At 38.7% G+C, this 19,430-nt stretch overlaps 1 protein-coding gene across 1 annotated transcript in view; it reads left to right on the forward strand.

Annotated features, from left to right (window-relative positions):
• The first annotated feature begins 631 nt into the window (after positions 1-631).
• The window catches only part of LOC133543305 (gamma-aminobutyric acid receptor subunit gamma-3-like), a 78,720-nt gene continuing 59,921 nt past the window's right edge, over positions 632-19,430 (forward strand). The window contains exons 1-3 of the mRNA XM_061887791.1: positions 632-785; positions 14,420-14,545; positions 14,620-14,765. Coding sequence (XP_061743775.1) covers positions 14,493-14,545; positions 14,620-14,765 — 199 coding nt within the window. The 5' untranslated portion in view covers positions 632-785; positions 14,420-14,492. The remainder of the gene's footprint in view (positions 786-14,419; positions 14,546-14,619; positions 14,766-19,430) is intronic.

The following is a 19,430-nucleotide window of genomic DNA, read 5'->3' on the forward strand; positions in this document are numbered from 1 at the left end:
TTTGGTTTTATTCTGAATCCAGTGAAACAGATTGGTGGTGTTAGCTGAAAGAAAGACTTTCAGGTGTTTGTATATGTTTATGTTTTAGTATTTAGCAGACGCTTGTTATCCAAAGCGACATACATAAAAAATACATATAAAACAATCACTGTAAGGAAGAATGTAATACAAAATATCAAAAAAAAAAACGGACGGCATGGCACAGTGGGAGAGTGGCCGTGCGCAACCCGAGGGTCCCTGGTTCAATCCCAACCTCGTCACGTCCGTTGTGTCCTGAGCAAGACACTTCACCCTTGCTCCTGATGGGTGCTGGTTAGCGCCTTGCATGGCAGCTCCCTCCATCAGTGTGTGAATGTGTGTGTGAATGGGTAAATGTGGAAGTAGTGTCAAAGCGCTTTGAGTACCTTGAAGGTAGAAAAGCGCTATACAAGTACAACCCATTTATTTATTTATAATACAAAGTGTCAAGACAGAATAAACTCTGCTGCTGCAGCGACAGGGATCCAGTCCCTAAGATATTTTTTATGTACATTGTTTATGTAGGATATACGCATGTATATATAACCTAATCATATTTTTTCTTCAATTTAAAAATAGCTGCGTTATGCCCGTTTGATTGTGGACTATTACTGACACCTTGTGGCGATGGGAAATACTGCGCGTCAAAAGTTTGGCACTTCCGGTTTAGTTTGGACACTTCCGGTTTACGATGTTAGTTCAGTTCATCAAAAATGAGAAGTAGACGAGTTGTGTTAACTCTTACAAGCCTTGGAAAAGATAAGTCTGTAAGTAAACTGTTTAACTTGTTTATGTAACTCAATACTAAGGTGGAAAGTGGCTGAATTTGATAGTAAGATGTGTATTGAAAAACGATTTTTGTGCACTATTTTAATGAATGTTTGAGGATTCAAAATGGCTGCCGTTCGCATATTTCCAACCATTGAAATAGTTTCAACACTCAGCATTATTTGTTTGGTAATAATCAGAGGTGGGTAGAGTAGCCAGAAATTGTACTCAAGTAAGAGTACTGTTACTTTAGAGATTTATTACTCAAGTAAAAGTAAGGAGTAGTCACCCAAATATTTACTTGAGTAAAAGTAAAAAGTATGTTGTGAAAAAACTACTCAAGTACTGAGTAACTGATGAGTAACCTGTTCCTTTAATAATTACGGCAACAGATAATGCACAAAAACATAAAAATAGCAATGCACAAATGCATAGCCAGGAATATCTCTTAAGCAACTAAAACAATAATATATATTAAATAATAATACATTAAAATTAAGGAAAATTGAGCCACAATAACTTAACAGCACCATAGGCTCAGTAGGCATTTATTGATTGATTGAAACTTTTATTCGTAGATTGCACAGTACAGTACATATTCCCTACAATTGACCACTAAATGGTAACACCCCAATAAGTTTTTCAACGTTAATCAATTACTTAGTAAATGACCAAGTCGAGGTGATCTACCTCATATATACATACACACACATATCATATATATATATATATATATATATATATATATATATATATATATATGCAGTGTATAATTTATAGTTTTTTATTTTGCCGTTTTTGTTGAAATGTCAAAGGTGTTTTAATGAATATACATGCATGTTTAACATATAGATTCCTATCTTTCATGAAGACAAGAATATAAGTTGGTGTATTACCTGATTCTGATGACTTGCATTGATTGGAATCAGACAGCATAGTGCTGATAATGTCCACATTTTAAAATGGAGGAGAAAAAAAGTTCCTCTTTTCTGTCTAATACCACATGAAAGTCGTTGGTTTTTGGCATCTTATTTGTCCAGCTTCCATATTGGTTTTTATACACTTTACGAGAAATACATTGGCGGCAAACTCCGTAGCTTGCTCGCTTGTTTGCGCTGGCTTTCGGAGACTCTTATTTTGTTAGCGCAGGCGCGATGGAGCGGCGCTTTTATTGTGAAGACAGGAACTGTGCGATCAGTCTTTAGGCTTTTGACGGGAAGTACGGTTGAAATAAAAAGTGTCTTTTTTCCTTTACACTTTTGATTGATTGATTGAAACTTTTATTAGTAGATTGCACAGTACAGTACATATTCTGCACAATTGACCACTAAATGGTAACACCACAATAAGTTTTTCAACTTTTTTAGGTCGGTTTCGACGTGAGACGGTCACGTGACCGCCTGGTTTTGTTTGATTGGTCCAACGTCACCAATGACTGCATTTGATTGGTGAAACGCAGTCATGCGTAGTTCCTACTTTGAATGCGTGTCTGACAAAATCAAAACAAACAAAGCGTGCATTAACAGAAAAGTAGCGAGTAACGAGCTGATTGTAGATTAATGGAGCGGAGTAAAAGTAGCGTTTCTTCTCTATAAATATACTCAAGTAAAAGTATGTTGCATAAAAACTACTCTTAGAAGTACAATTTATCCCAAAAGTTACTCAAGTAGATGTAACGGAGTAAATGTAGCGCGTTACTACCCACCTCTGGTAATAATGCTGTATATTTGTGTAAAGCTAATGTTTACATATTGTGTATTACATTTCAGTTTGTTAATTGAACCATACAGCTTATACATTGTCATTGTGTGTATTTCAGTTTTACAAGAAGAATAATAATAATTTAAAAAAAAATCCAGTGCAAGACAAAGCAAGATCAACAACAATAAAGAGCCTAAATGGATTCATCTGCTTTGGAACTTTATTAGAATGTCCTGGATTGGTTGTTAGCTGTCTGCCAAGCTTTATAACCTCAACACATTCAGTGAGGGCAGAACAAACTGACTGTTTTTTTCCCTCTTCTCTGGGATTATATTCCCAGTTTTGATCTCGGACGTCTGGTCACTTATAGCCTACAAGAATATTATATTACTGTTAAGCAAACTATTAATAATAAAACACGTCAAAACATGTGTCCTTTTATCATAGCTAAATGCATGACAAAAAACACGTGAAGATCAGTGGTTTTCAGCTAGGTAAGATTAATTAAATGTGCTGACAGTTCATTCCTCCTGCCAAATGAATTGCAATGATTGGAGCGGATCACCACTCCAAGATGGCGGCCCCGCGTCTCATCAGCGCCAATAGGCAGTAGCGCTCCATGCTGCGTCTACTTATAAGATGTCTATGGTCTAGCGTACAGTAAGTGCATGTTATCTTAAATGGCCGAGCATAATTCCCAGAGGGGTTTTGTTGTCTTATTTTGTTATTTTATGCTTAAGTACTTGAATTTGAGGCAGATTTTTCTAAAAGTGGCAACCGTTTGTGGCTTTTTTTGGTTTTTGTTTTTTGTCCTCCAATAATTACAAAAGCTCGTGATTTTATCAACTAATACATATAAAATTGCACACTCTCCGGAGTACCCTTAGGGAACCTACATAGTCACGAGGAGAACATGCAAACTCCACACAGAAAGATCCCGATACTGCATTAATATATGCTCATTTTAAACTTTAATGCAGAGACAAACTATATTCATTAAAGTTATTAAGCAGTGGCACAAGCATTCACGTCATTTCCAAAACAGAAAGTGCAAGATTGTCAGAGACATTTTAAAACAAGCTATTAGTGCACTTTTGTGCAAGATGTCACTAAGATCCATCAATCTTCTTCCGCTTATCCGAGGTCGGGTCACGGGGGCAACAACCTAAGCAGGGAAACCCAGACTTCCCTTTCCCCAGCCACTTCGTCTAGCTCTTCCCGGGGGATCCCGAGGCGTTCCCAGGCCAGCCGGGAGACATAGTCTTCCCAACGGGTCCTGGGTCTTCCCCGTGGCCTCCTACCGGTTGGACGTGCCCTAAAAACCTCCCTAGGGAGGCTTTCGGGTGGCATCCTGACCAGATGCCCGAACCACCTCATCTGGCTCCTCTCGATGTGAAGGAGCAGCGGCTCTACTTTGAGCTCCTCCCGGATGGCAGAGCTTCTCACCCTATCTCTAAGGGAGAGCCCCGCCACACGGCGGAGGAAACTCATTTCGGCCGCTTGTACCCGTGATCTTATCCTTTCGGTCATGACCCATAGCTCATGACCATAGGTGAGGATGGGAACGTAGATCGACCGGTAAATTGAGAGCTTTGCCTTCCGGCTCAGCTCCTTCTTCACCACAATGGATCGGTACAACGTCCGCATTACTGAAGACGCCGTACCGATCCGCCTGTCGATCTCACTATCCACTCTTCCCTCACTCGTGAACAAGACTCCTAGGTACTTGAACTCCTCCACTTGGGGCAGGGTCTCCTCCCCAACCCGGAGATGGCATTCCACCCTTTTCCAGGCGAGAACCATAGACTCGGACTTGGAGGTGCTGATTCTCATTCCGGTCGCTTCACACTCGGCTGCAAACCGATCCAGTAAGAGCTGAAGATCCCGGTCAGATGAAGCCATCAGGACCACATCATCTGCAAAAAGCAGAGACCTAATCCTGCGGTCACCAAACCGGAACCTAAGATGACGTATCAAAACGACACTAAATTAAAGTGCACTTTTTGTACGGAAGGCCACTACAGTAGTTTAAAACAAATAAAGTGCACTTTTGTGCATGATGTCACACAAGGTATTTCAATAAGTGTCAAATAAAAATGAGCTGCGTAATAGGAAATCAAATAGTGTATGTCCTTTGCTATGAGGTTGGTTACTACAGACGTTATTAAATTCTGTTGTTGACTATTTTTTAATACGATCTGAAAATGGTTGCTTGGGCATTTTGTGGGTATGGCACCTAACGGAGATGTTGACATGCAGCTTCAAGCACTCTTCATTCTCTAGCGAGGGGACTTTTCAAATGATGCTACAAATTAGCAGTAATCCTACTTTTTGTAGTAACGCTTTTGCCCCACACTTGACAAATTACGATTGTCTGTTCGACATATTCCCACTTGAAGCCAAAACACTGCCAGACGATGGACTCCCTGCTGTTTTTCTTGGGATTTAATTCTTCCTTCATTTCTTACCAGATTCACACCTTCTTTCTCTCGTATTACCACTCGCACCACAGCTAACGTTACCCATGCTGCTACCGCTCTGCTCCGCGAGGGCATATACGTATGTAAGTCGGTATGTGACCTATGTTAGAAGGTGCGCTTGTTTATGTCTCCGTGAGAAGGAGAGACAAGAAAAAGTGGGACGAGCCTGTAGTGTAATGCCAGCAGCTAAGAGCAACTGCCTGAGAACATATACTTGAATATCACGATCTATATATATATATATATATTAGGGCTGGGCAACGATTAAACATTTTAATCGAAGTTGATCGCACTATTTCTCAGATTAATCGCGATTAACTGCATTGTATACGCAAAGCCCAATAATGAATTCAAAAGTAGTGTGTAATGCACCTTTATTGGAATATTCTCCCACATGAACAAAAGCGCCAAAACATTTGTTGTGCAAACACAATTTACATCAGTCCTTGTTAAACAGTAGCTGTTAAATAGCATATTTTATGAAAATCTACTCAAAAAATGTAAATACAAACATTTAAGCTTATTGCCACTGCCAGGGTATTTAAATTATCCTGTTTGTTATGGAAAATAAATATAATCTACATACAAATCTCTGAGCCACAATCATAACATCTGAACAGGCAATTTCTGAGATAACAGCAGAATTTTTTTTTTTTATCAGGGATCTTATGTTTAAAAAACCTATATTATAGGTAGTGGGCTGTTTTAGGGAATTTTTGTTCAAATTATCTGTAGTAGCAATATTAATAATGTTGTATTTATTCTGCGTAGTGCACTTAAAATAATTATGAATAATGTTGTATTTATTCTGCGTAGTGCACTTAAAATAATTATGAAGGGAATAAGCGGTAGAAAATGGATGGATGGATATCTAGGAATTGATATGATGGGAATTTTCCGGTTGTTTGCTTGGTGCTTTGATAAACTGAACGCATATACATGGTACTATATTGTGATGTTATGAGCCATGGAAAAAAAAGAACTACCCTACCCAGCATGCAACAGGAGTGACGAGCATGCGCGGTAGCCCGGTATAGGTTGTGTGTCGCCATGACGGCATCTTGTATGTTGTGATATGCACGCTCTGAAAGTAAACGTTAAGAACTCAGCCAACACTCCTCGTCTGCATTATTCATAAATAGACAGACAACACATATACTCCGCTGCTTCACAGGCCGCTGGATGTAGCCGGCAAAGTATTCCCATGCTAGCTAGCCGGTCTGGCAAGCACGCGTCATTCAGTCCAAAACGGCCCGATCTATCCACATCCAGAATTGTCTGGCGGTCGTAAGTGATCCCGGAGTGACCACGCTGTAAGCCAGCCATGAAATTTGCAGAATTGTCCGGTATTTTTGCCAAATGTTCCATCTTTACCAAGAGCTCCCCCACGCCGCGGGCGACGCCATCTTGTTAAGAAAAGGCGTTAACAAAATAAAAGCATGTAAACAACACACGCAAATGTGCGATAAAATAATTGTCGGCGTTAATAGATTGATGAGTTAACTCGTAATTAACGCATTAATTTGCCCACCTCTAATATATATATATATATACATATATATATATAAACACACAATTCTAATGTCTGGGGTGGTGAAACAATTAACAAAAAATATATATATACTTGATATAAAATAAAAATAATATATATAATATATATATACTGTTACATTATCTTATCGCCACCTTCGAAATTGGAATCGTATTGAATCGCTAGGTTCCCAAAGATTCATACCCTTAATATTTAGTATGGCTACAGAAGAAAATCGATTCTCCATCTGGATTGCAATATTTATTTATCCCGGCTTTAAATCAGTTTCATTTTTTTTTTTATGTATTTAAAAAAAATACTTAAACCAAGAAAAACATTTTGTTCCAAAATGAACACAAAAAAATGCTTTAAATAAGAATCATATTTTAAAAATAAGTTTTAGGCCTTTTTTTTTTTTTTTTTTATCGTGCTCTCTGTTGTGTTTGCTCGTTATCTTTTAACCTGCCTATTATACACCACTTTGGCTACCCCGGTGGTACATTTTAAATGTGTTTTATAAATTAAGTTGATTTGATTTGGGCCCTGCGATGAGGTGGCGACTTGTCCAGGGTGTACCCCGCCTTCCGCCCGATTGTAGCTGAGATAGGCGCCAGCGCCCCCCGCGACCCCAAAAGGGAATAAGCGGTAGAAAATGGATGGATGGATGGATTTGATTTGATTTGATTTCCATGCAACCAGAATAAGCTTTTCTAACTTTAAAGAAGTTTCATTGTAATTGTATATAATTAGAGATGTCCGATAATGGGTTTTTCTGCCGATATTCCGATATTGTCCAACGCTTATTTACCCATACCGATATCAACCGATACCAATATATACAGTTGTGGAATTAACACATTATTATGATTAGATTTGTTGTGTTGGCCCGCTAAGGGAATAAGCGGTAGGAAAATGGATGGATGGATCGATGGGTGTTGGCCCGCTGGATGCATTAAACCAGGGGTCGGGAACCTTGTTGGCTGAGAGAGCCATGAAAGCCAAATATTTCAAAATGTATTTCCGTGAGAGCCATATAATATTTTTTAAGACTGAATACAACTAAATGCGTGCATTTTTCAGTAAGACCAACATTTTTAGAGTATAATAAGTCCCTTATTCTTTTTAATAACATTGTTATTCTAAAGCTAACCAATAATAAATATAATACTTCTTTATGTTAATGCAACTTCTTAAACAGGTGCGATAGAAAATGGATGGTTGGATTAAAATGCATGAGAATGTTTTATAATATGAACGTTATTTTTAACACTGTGATTACCAGCGGAATTATTTATTACTTATCGTGATAAGCAATGTCAGCTAACATTTATCTGAGAGCCAGATGCAGTCATCAAAAGAGCCACATCTGGCTCTAGAGCCATAAGTTCCCTACCCCTGCATTAAACAATCTAACAAGGTTTTCCAAAATAAATCAACTCAAGTTGTGAAAAAAAAATTACAACTTGGCACTGGCATATTTATTATTGAAGTCACAAAGTGCATTATCTTTTTTAACATGCCTGGTTAGGTGTCCAAATATTCACACCCTTAATATTAATTAGGGTCACAGAAAAAAATGTATGCGCATCAAAAATTGCCTGTCTTATTCCTCCCTATTCTAAATCGATTCCAATTTTTGGAAAAACAATGGGAAAAAAAAACAGAATATAAGAAAAATAAAAATGTTTTTTTAATAAGAATCAATGTTTAAAATATATTTTTGGGCCATCTTCGTGCAACCACATTACACTTTTTAACTCGTAACCTGTTTTGAAAAAATTGATGTAATTATTAAACCAAATAATACCTTGTAAAAAAATAGTGTGGAATAGAACTTTGATTCTGAACTAAATGGTCACACCAGGAATCCGGAATGGGATCGAACCACCAGGAATCCGGAATGGGATCGAACCATTCGGTGTCCAAAGATTCACACCCCTAATATTTAAAAGGGGTACAGAAAAAACATCCAATTTACAGTTCTTATTTATCCCGAATCTAAATCCCATTAAAAAAAAAATAATAGATTTAAAAAACAACCACTTTTTTTTAAAGGTATATAAAAAACTATATATATATTTATATATATATATATATATATATATATATATATATATATATATATATATATATATATATATGGGCTTCACGGTGGAAGAGGGGTTAGTGCGTCTGCCTCACAATACGAAGGTCTGCAGTCCTGGGTTCAAATCCAGGCTCAGGATCTTTCTGTGTGGAGTTTGCATGTTCTCCCCGTGAATGCGTGGGTTCCCTCCGGGTACTCCGGCTTCCTCCCACTTCCAAAGACATGCACCTGGGGATAGGTTGACTGGCAACACTAAATTGGCCCTAGTGTGTGAATGTGAGGGTGAATGTTGTCCAGGGTGTACCCCGCCTTCCGCCCGATTGTAGCTGAGATAGGCGCCAGCGCCCCCCCGCGACCCCGAAAGGGAATAAATGGTAGAAAATAGATGGATGGATGGATATATATATATATATATATATATATATATATATATATATATATATATATATATATATATATATATATATATATATATCCATTTCCTACCGCTTATTCCCTCTGGGGTCGCGGGGGGGCGCTGGTGTCTATCTCAGCTACATTTTTTTTTTTTAAGCTGTTCTGGAAAATGTTATACATTTTTTATACCAAATAATACATGGTGAAAATAGTGTTTAATAGAGAATCGATTCTGAATGGAATTCTCACTCCAGGAATCGTGATCTGATGGGACCGTTATTTGCCACACCCATAATATTTAGTAGGGGTACAAAAAAATAGTTTTAAAAAAACAACAAAAATGTTTTATGAATATTATTTATTCTTTTTTTTTTTTATATATATATATAATGTTTAAAATGTGTTTTTTGGGCCATCCTCATGCAACCACAAAACCATTTTTTAAGCTGTTCTGGAAAATGTTATACATTTTTTATACCAAATAATACATTGTGGAAATAGTGTTGAATAGGGAATCAATTCTGAATCTAATTGTCACCCGAGGAATCGGAATCTGATGGAACCGTTAGGTGCCACACCTCTATTATGTTGTAGGGGTACAGAAAAATAGATACACATTGTCAAGATGGCGCTGCTTTAGTGGCTGCTGGTGGCAGGAGCTCTGTGCTCTTGTCATCCTTTTGTGTTCTTGAGGTTTCCCTCTTGTTTTAATGTGTGTTCTTTTGCCTTTTTGTTCGGGACCCTTTGGGACTGTGTGCCAAGGGGTGGCCCTCTCTTGTCTTCTGCGGTGCTTTTTTGCGGGCTTCGGCTCTCTTGGTTGCTTTGTTGGGTCTGCTCCTGTCTCTAGCCATGCTTTTCCCACCCCAGCAGACGATGGCATGGAACGCCGCAGAGGCCACCACAGTGTATATGTTTTTTGTGTTGTTTTTACTTTTGTAGCTGTATGTTGAAATGGCTGGTTGCATCAGCTTTGCTCTTTTAATGTCTTTAATGTCCTTTGTGGTCTTTGATGTTTCCCTCTTACACAAATGCTAATGTATGCTATGGCTATGATTTTTTTCCCCCTTGGCCTCAGTCTGGACCCCCTATCCAGGGGCCCAGGTTTAGAATGATTTTTTTTATTTTCTGATTTTTATTTTTTTTAGGGATATAATTTATTTATTTATTTATTCATAATAATCAATGTTTAAAAGAAGTTTTTTTTAGCTGTTTTGGAAATTTTGATAAACGTATACCAAATATTAGATTGTGAAAATACTGTTGAATAGAGAATTGATTCTCGTCACGACTTAGACTATGACTTGGATTGTTTCCCCGACGCAAAGGAAAATTGGCACGAGCCAGGCGAGAATTTAAGCACATTTTTATTTATTAAACACTATAACTAACAAAAAGGCAAACAAATGGCGCGCACAACGGCAGAGAACAAACTTGACTACTGAAAACAAATGACTAGCACAAAGGCATGACTATGAACGAAAGAATTGAAAGACATTAACTGTGGCATAAAACAAACCAAAAACTTACGTGGCATGGACAGAAATAATACACAGCATAGTATGGCATGAAGCAGTTGAGGAATATGAAGTTGCCAGGCTGACTACCTGGTAACTGAGGCTTAAATAATCGCTATGATAATTATTAAAGGGTGTGACAACTGAGGACAGCGGCGTGACTTGAAGACAAGGTGGAAACTAATGAGTTGCTATGGAAATGAGGTAAAACAAGGAAGTGCATGAACAAGAACTGAATGTCCAAAAAACCAAAATGTACATGACCAAAACGAAACATACCCATGGGCGTGACAATTATGAATAGAATTGTCACCCAAGGAATCGTAATCCAATGGAACCATTAGGTGCCACACCCCTAATATTTAGTAAGGGTACAGAAAAATAGATTTAAGAAAAAACTACGTTGTTTTTTTTATATATACTTAATTTTTTTTTTTTTATAAGAAACAATGTTTAAAAATCGTTTTTTGGGACATCTTCATGTGACCAGAATACACTCTTTTAAGCTTTTTTGGAAAATTTTATTAAATTTTTATACCAAATAAAACATTGTGGAAATGGTGTTGAGTAGAGAACCGATTCTGAATGGAATTGTCACCCTAGGAATTGGAATCTGATGGAACAGTTAGGTGCCATAACCCTAATATTGAGTAGGGGTACAGAAAAATAAATAAAAAAGAAACGTTTTTAAAAATGTATTTAAAAATGTGTTTTTTTTATATGAGAATCAATGTTTAAAAAACGTTTTTTGGAACATCTTCATGCAAGCACAATACACCTTTTTCAGCTGTTTTGGAAAATTGTATACCATTTTTATACCAAATAATACATGTTGAATAGAGAATCAATTCTGAATCCAATTGTCACCCCAGGAATTGGTATCTGATGGAATTGTTTGGTGCCATACCCCTAATATAAAGGCTATAGAAACAGAGATTGAAAAAAAAAAACATTTTATAAGAATGTACATTAGAAAAAATACATATATTTTTTATTTATAAGAGTCAATATTCAAAAGATGTTTTTTGAGCCATTTTCATTATTCTGGTTGCATACCAGAATACACTTTTTTAAACTGTTTTGGAAAATTTAATAAAATTATCATACCAAATAATAGAGTCGATTCTGAATCCAACTGTCACCCCCAGGAATCTGAATCTGATGGAACCGTTAGGTGCCACACCCCTAATATTTAACATGGGTATAGAAAATAGATTAAAAAATGTATATAAAAATGTTTTTTGTTGTTTTTTTGTTTTTTTTTTAAAAAGAATCCATGCTTAAAATACATTTTTTGGGCCATCTTCATGCAACCAGAGTACACTTTTTTTAAGCTGTTTTGAAAAATGTCATAACATTTTTTACACCAAATAATACATTGTGGAAATTCTAAATGGAATTGTCACCCCAGGAATCGGAATCTGATGTAACAGTTAGGTGCCACACCCCTAATATTTAGTAGGGGTACAAAAAATAGATTAAAAAAACGTTGTTTTTTTTAATGTATATAAATTTTTTATTTAATTATTATATTTTTTGGTTTAAATACGTTTTTTGGGACATCTTCAGAATACATTTTTTAAGCTGTGTGTTTTTTTTCTACAAGAATCAATGTTTAAAATACGTTTTTTGGGCTATCTTCATGCAACTAGAATACACTTTTTTAAGCTGTTTTGGAGAATGTCATAACATTTTTTATACTAAATAATACATTGTGGAAATAGTGTTGAATAGAGAATCGATTCTGAATAGAATTGTCACCCCAGGAATCGGAATCTGATGTAACAGTTAGCTGCCACACCCCTAATATTTAGTAGGGGTACAAAAAATAAATTAAAAAAACGTTGTTGTTTTTTTTAATGTATATTAATTTTTTATTTAATTATTATTATTTTTTGTTTAAATACGTTTTTTTGGGACATCTTCAGAATACATTTTTTAAGCTGTGTGTGTTTTTTTCTACAAGAATCAATGTTTAAAATACGTTTTTTTGGGCTATCTTCATGCAACCAGAATACACTTTTTTAAGCTGTTTTGGAGAATGTCATAACATTTTTTTATACTAAATAATACATTGTGAAAATAGTGTTGAATAGAGAATCGATTCTGAATAGAATTGTCACCCCAGGAATCGGAATCTGATGTAACAGTTGGGTGCCACACCCCTAATATTTAGTAGGGGTACAAAAAATAGATTAAAAAAACGTTGTTGTTTTTTTAATGTATATTAATTTTTTATTTAATTATTATTATTTTTTGTTTAATACGTTTTTTTGGACATCTTCAGAATACATTTTTTAAGCTGTGTGTGTTTTTTTCTACAAGAATCAATGTTTAAAATACGTTTTTTGGGCCATCTTCATGCAACCAGAGTACACTTTTTTTAAGCTGTTTTGAAAAATGTCATAACATTTTTTACATCAAATAATACATTGTGGAAATAGTGTTGAATAGAGAATCGATTCTGAATGGAATTGTCACCCCAGGAATCGGAATCTGATGTAACAGTTGGGTGCCACACCCCTAATATTTAGTAGGAGTACAAAAAATAGATTAAAAAAACGTTGTTGTTTTTTTAATGTATATTAATTTTTTATTTAATTATTATTATTTTTTGTTTAATACGTTTTTTTGGACATCTTCAGAATACATTTTTTAAGCTGTGTGTGTTTTTTTTCTACAAGAATCAATGTTTAAAATACGTTTTTTGGGCTATCTTCATGCAACCAGAATACACTTTTTTAAGCTGTTTTGGAGAATGTCATAACATTTTTTTATACTAAATAATACATTGTGGAAATAGTGTTGAATAGAGAATCGATTCTGAATGGAATTGTCACCCCAGGAATCGGAATCTGATGTAACAGTTAGGTGCCACACCCCTAATATTTAGTAGGGGCACAAAAAATTAGATTAAAAAAAACGTTTTGTTTTTTTGAATGTATATAAATTTTTTATTTAATTGTTATTTTTTTTTAAATACGTTTTTTGGGACATCTTCAGAATACATTTTTTAAGCTGTGTGTGTTTTTTTCTACAAGAATCAATGTTTAAAATACGTTTTTTTGGGCTATCTTCATGCAACCAGAATACACTTTTTTAAGCTGTTTTGGAGAATGTCATAACATTTTTTTATACTAAATAATACATTGTGAAAATAGTGTTGAATAGAGAATCGATTCTGAATAAAATTGTCACCCCAGGAATCGGATTGAGTCATTAAGTGCCAAAGATTCACATTACATGCAGCTTTTTTATGAAATACAATAATTTAAAAGTACATGGGCGACCCCAACAAGGAACAAGCGGTAGGAAATGGATGGCTGGTTGGATGGATGGATGGATGGATGGGCGCAGTTAAAAAAAAAAATATATATATATATATATGTGTGAATGTGAGTGTGAATGTTGTCCGTCTATCTGTGTTGGCCCTGCGATGAGGTGGCGACTTGTCCAGGGTGTACCCCGCCTTCCGACCGATTGTAGCTGAGATAGGCGCCAGCGACCCCAAAAGGGAATAAGCGGTAGGAAATAGATGTATGTATGTATATATATATATATATATATATATATATATATATATATATATAGTGGTATGGGTGAAATATATAGGTATCGACTCCTGAAATGGTGGCATGGTGATGTCACTGGTGATCACTTGTCTAGTTGCGCCCCTGGCCTTGAAGCTGGAGGAGAGGGGAAGTCCGCGGGAAAAGTGTGGTGACGCGCGCTTTTCTCCCGCGCCGGCAGACAGACGTGACATGTAATGACACGCAAGACACTTGTCCACGGTCATGTTGCCATGAAGGACTGCAGCGGACTGGACTTCGCGTCAATGGAGTTTGCGTAAAAGCGCCAAAAAAAAAAAAAAAAAAAAAAAGCCTCAAGTCTCCCGCCAGTTTTACGCGCGCTTTGACACCTGCAGGAGCGGGAATTCGCGGCGAGGCATGAGGTGTGCTTGGGAGGACTTGTAGACCCGGAGCTCCTCGCCGACCAGCATGTCCCCCACGCGGCTGCCGTGCGTGCTTCTCCTCGCGGCTCTCCAAGCAAGGTAAGGCGCCTCTTTGGAGCCCTCGCCCGGGCCAGCGCTGCTTGTTTTAACGGGACACGTTGACGTCCCCGCAGCGCCCTCACCGTGGACTACGAGGAAGACTACGAGGACGTCACCGTCCAGCAGATGCTGGCTCCCAGGTCGCAGCAGTCCGACGCCACGGAGATACTTAATAACCTGCTCAAGGAGTATGACCGGAAGCTCAGACCCGACATTGGAGGTAATTATTATTGATGAATATTCATATTTATCACCTTGGAGGCTGCAGGTGCGATCTCAATCAAGCCGATCCTTCTTTTTTTTTTAAGTCATTTGCTCACCTATTTCTATAGGAATTTATTTCACATTTCCTGCATTTTGTTATGTTGTTTTCACACACTTCCGTGTCTCATTTGCAAGTATACTGTACTGCAGGGGTGCCCACACTTTTTCTGCAGGCGAGCTACTTTTCAATTGACCAACTCGAGGGGATCTACCTCATTTATATATATCATTTATATTTATTTATTTATGAAAGAGACATTTTTGTAAACAAGTTAAATGTGTTTAATGATAATACAAGCATGTGTAACACATATAGATGTCTTTCTTTCACAAAGACAAGAATATAAGTTGGTGTATTACCTGATTCTGATGACTTGCATTGATTGGAATCAGACAGTAATGATGATAACGCCCACATTTTCAAATGGAGGTGAAAAAAAAGTTGTCCTTTCTGTACAATACCACATAAAAGTGGTTGATTTTTGGCATCTAATTCATCCAGCTTCCATACACTTTACAGGAAAAACATTGGCGGCAAATTCCGTAGCTTGCTTGATTGACATTCACGGCACCCGAGGGTCTTGTGAGATGACGCCGGCTGCTGCCAGTTCATTATTATGAAAAAATGACAGAGAGGAAGGCGAGAAACACTTTTTATTTCAACAGACTTTCGCGCCGTCCCTTCCGTCAAAACTCTAAAAGCCGACTGCACATTTCCTATCTTCACAATAAAAGCCCTGCTTCATGCTGCCTGGGCTAACAAAATAAGAGTCTCGGAAAGCTGGCGTGCACAAGTGATGTGCACGCCAGCTTTCTGAGGGATCGCTTGTGCACGCCAGTTTTCCGAGACTCTGTATTTAGTTAGCGCAGGCAGCATGAAGCAGGGCTTTTATTGTGAAGATAGGAAATGTGCAGTCGGCCTTTAGAGTTTTGACGGAAGGTACGGCGCGAGAGTCTGTTGAAATAAAAAGTGTTTCTGGCCTTCCTCTCGGTCATATTTTCATAATAATGATCTTGCAGCAGCCAGCGTCATCTCACAAGACCCTCCGGTACCGTGAATGTCATTTAAGTGACGTCTTGGTGAAGATTGATGATCACTAATTTTTAGGTCTATTTTTTTTAAAAGCCTGGCTGGAGATCGACTGACACACCCCCCGCGGTCGACTAGTAGCTCGCGATCGACGTAATGGGCACCCCTGCTGTACTGTATAGACCAGGGGTCCGCAACCTGCGGCTCTAGAGCCACATGTGGCTCTTTAGTGGCGCCCTACTGGATCAATGGAGATTTTGCAAAAATGTGCGAAAGTGGGAAAAAAATGGGGTAAAAAATAAGTTTTTTGCTGTAATAAGGTTTCTGTCGGAGGACAAACACGACACACACTTTACTAATTGTTAGAAATCCCACTGTTGAGTAAGTTTGTGTTCATGCCTCCCTGATGGGAGTATTTGGCGAGCGCCGTTTTGTCCTACTAATTTGAACTCACCATTGTGTGGACTGTGACGCCACAGGTGGCTTGTATCCAAAACTGTCTCCGACGCTGTGTTTTATGCCAGTCTCATTTTGTCCACCAAAAGTTTTATACTGTGCATGAATGCACATAGGTGAGTTTTCTTGATGTCATAGCATGACTGCAAGCTAATTGATGCCAACATGCTGTTTAGGCTAGCTGTATGTACATATAGAATAGAATAGAAAGTACTTTTTTGATCCCTGGGGGAAATTCAGCACCACAGTTCGCTCTCAATAAACAATAATAATAAATAATATATAATATATGAATAATATAGATATATTGTACATTTAAGTGCAGTCAAAAAGGAACATATGCATTATACAGTCTAATCACTGTCGGTATGAAGGACCTCCTGTGTCGTTCCGTGTTGCATTTTGGGAGTCTGAGCCTTCCACTGAACGTGCTCATTTTCTCCGCAAGGTCCGAGTGTAGTGGGTGTTGTCCATAATGGCTAGGAGTTTTGTTAGACTTCTCCTCTCTGACACCACCACCAGAGAGTCCAGCTCCACTCCCACCAGGTTACTGGCCTTCTCTACCAACTTGTCCAGTCTGTTTGCATCCCCTCACTCTCAGCCCGCTGCCCCAGCAGGCCACGGCGTACAAGAAAGCGCTCGCCACCACCGACTCGTAGAACATCTTAAACATCTTTGTACAGACGTTGAAGGATCCTATATATTGCATCATTGTGCCTCGTATGTAGGTATATCTGTGCACATTTAATTGTGTGTTTAGTTTATTTTTCCATGTTTCATCACAGATTATCTGTATGTAATATTGGCTGCATTTCTGATAGTTGTTTGTGTGCCATGTTGTTCCAGACCACAGCAAACATTACTTAGCTTGCAAAGAATGCATTAGAAGAAGACAGTCTGCCGTTTCCTTTAACTTTGGCCATTCTAAGACAGTTATTTCCAGTAGTTGTCTCCCCCTCTGAGAAGTTTTACGAATGTTTTCCAACGTTGTAAAAATATTTAGAATAAATATTACATTTCAACATTTCTGTAGGACAAAGATTTGCGTCAGCCTGCGACATATAGTTATTTTGATAGTACGCTACTATGGCTAATATTGACACTTACATCATAACACTTATATAAGGTTTTCAATTTCTTGAGGCTCCAGACCGATTACTTTTTTGTATTTGTGGTCCAATACGGCTCTTTCAACATTTTGGGTTGCCGACCCCTGGTATAGACGTTTCACGCAGGTGCAAAATAAGACCTTAGCCCCCGTGTGAAGTCTAAAGTTAAATAGTTAAAGTACCCATGATTGTCACACACACTTGGTGTGGCGAAATTATTCTCTGCATTTGACCCATCACTCTTGATCATACTTGCCAACCTTGAGACCTCCGAATTCGGGGGATGGGTGGGTGTACATATTTTCAAGTATTTCTTAAATATATATATATATATATATATATATATATATATATATAGATCGTGATATTCGAGTATATGTTCTCAGGCGGGCTTCACGGTGGTAGAGGGGTTTGTGCATCTGCCTCACAATACGAAGGTCCTGCAGTCCTGGGTTCAAATCCAGGCTCGGGATCTTTCTGTGTGGAGTTTGCATGTTCTCCCCATGAATGCGTGGGTTCCCTCCGGGTACTCCGGCTTCCTCCCACTTCCAAAGACATGCACCTGGAGATAGGTTGATCCATCCATCCATCCATCATCTTCCGCTTATCCGAGGTCGGGTCGCGGGGGCAACAGCCTAAGCAGGGAAACCCAGACTTCCCTCTCCCCAGCCACTTCGTCTAGCTCTTCCCGGGGGATCCCGAGGCGTTCCCAGGCCAGCCGGGAGACATAGTCTTCCCAACGTGTCCTGGGTCTTCCCCGTGGCCTCCTACCGGTTGGACGTGCCCTAAACACCTCCCTAGGGAGGCATTCGGGTGGCATCCTGACCAGATGCCCGAACCACCTCATCTGGCTCCTCTCGATGTGGAGGAGCAGCGGCTTTACTTTGAGTCCCTCCCGGATGGCAGAGCTTCTCACCCTATCTCTAAGGGAGAGCCCCGCCACACGGCGGAGGAAACTCATTTCGGCCGCTTGTACCCGTGATCTTATCCTTTCGGTCATGACCCAAAGCTCATGACCATAGGTGAGGATGGGAACGTAGATCGACCGGTAAATTGAGAGCTTTGCCTTCCGGCTCAGCTCCTTCTTCACCACAACGGATCGGTACAACGTCCGCATTACTGAAGACGCCGCACCGATCCGCCTGTCGATCTCACGATCCACTCTTCCCTCACTCGTGAACAAGACTCCTAGGTACTTGAACTCCTCCACTTGGGGCAGGGTCTCCTGCCCAACCCGGAGATGGCACTCCACCCTTTTCCGGGCGAGAACCATGGACTCGGACTTGGAGGTGCTGATTCTCATTCCGGTCGCTGCGAACCGATCCAGCGAGAGCTGAAGATCCCGGTCAGATGAAGCCATCAGGACCACATCATCTGCAAAAAGCAGAGACCTAATCCTGCGGTTACCAAACCGGAACCCCTCAACGCCTTGACTGCGCCTAGAAATTCTGTCCATAAAAGTTATGAACAGAATCGGTGACAAAGGACAGCCTTGGCGGAGTCCAACCCTCACTGGAAATGTGTTCGACTTACTGCCGGCAATGCGAACCAAGCTCTGGCACTGATCGTACAGGGAACGGACCGCCTCAATAAGACAGTCCGATACCCGATAGGTTGATTGGCAACACTAAATTGGCCCTAGTGTGTGAATGTGAGTGTGAATGTTGTCCGTCTATCCGTGTTGGCCCTGCGATGAGGTGGCGACTTGTCCAGGGTGTACCCCGCCTTCCGCCCGATTGTAGCTGAGATAGGCGCCAGCGCCCCCCGCGACCCCAAAAGGGAATAAGCGGTAAAAAAAGGGATGGTATGTATATATATATATATATATATATATATATTTGTGTGCTTGTATATACACACACACACACATATTTATATATATATGTGTATATATATATATATATACATACAAACACACAAATATATATATATATATTTGTGTGTTTGTATGTATATATATATATATATACACACACACACATATATATATATATATACACACACATATATATATATATATATATAT

Source organism: Nerophis ophidion, linkage group LG26, assembly GCF_033978795.1.
Source record: "Nerophis ophidion isolate RoL-2023_Sa linkage group LG26, RoL_Noph_v1.0, whole genome shotgun sequence".
Lineage (NCBI taxonomy): Eukaryota > Metazoa > Chordata > Actinopteri > Syngnathiformes > Syngnathidae > Nerophis > Nerophis ophidion.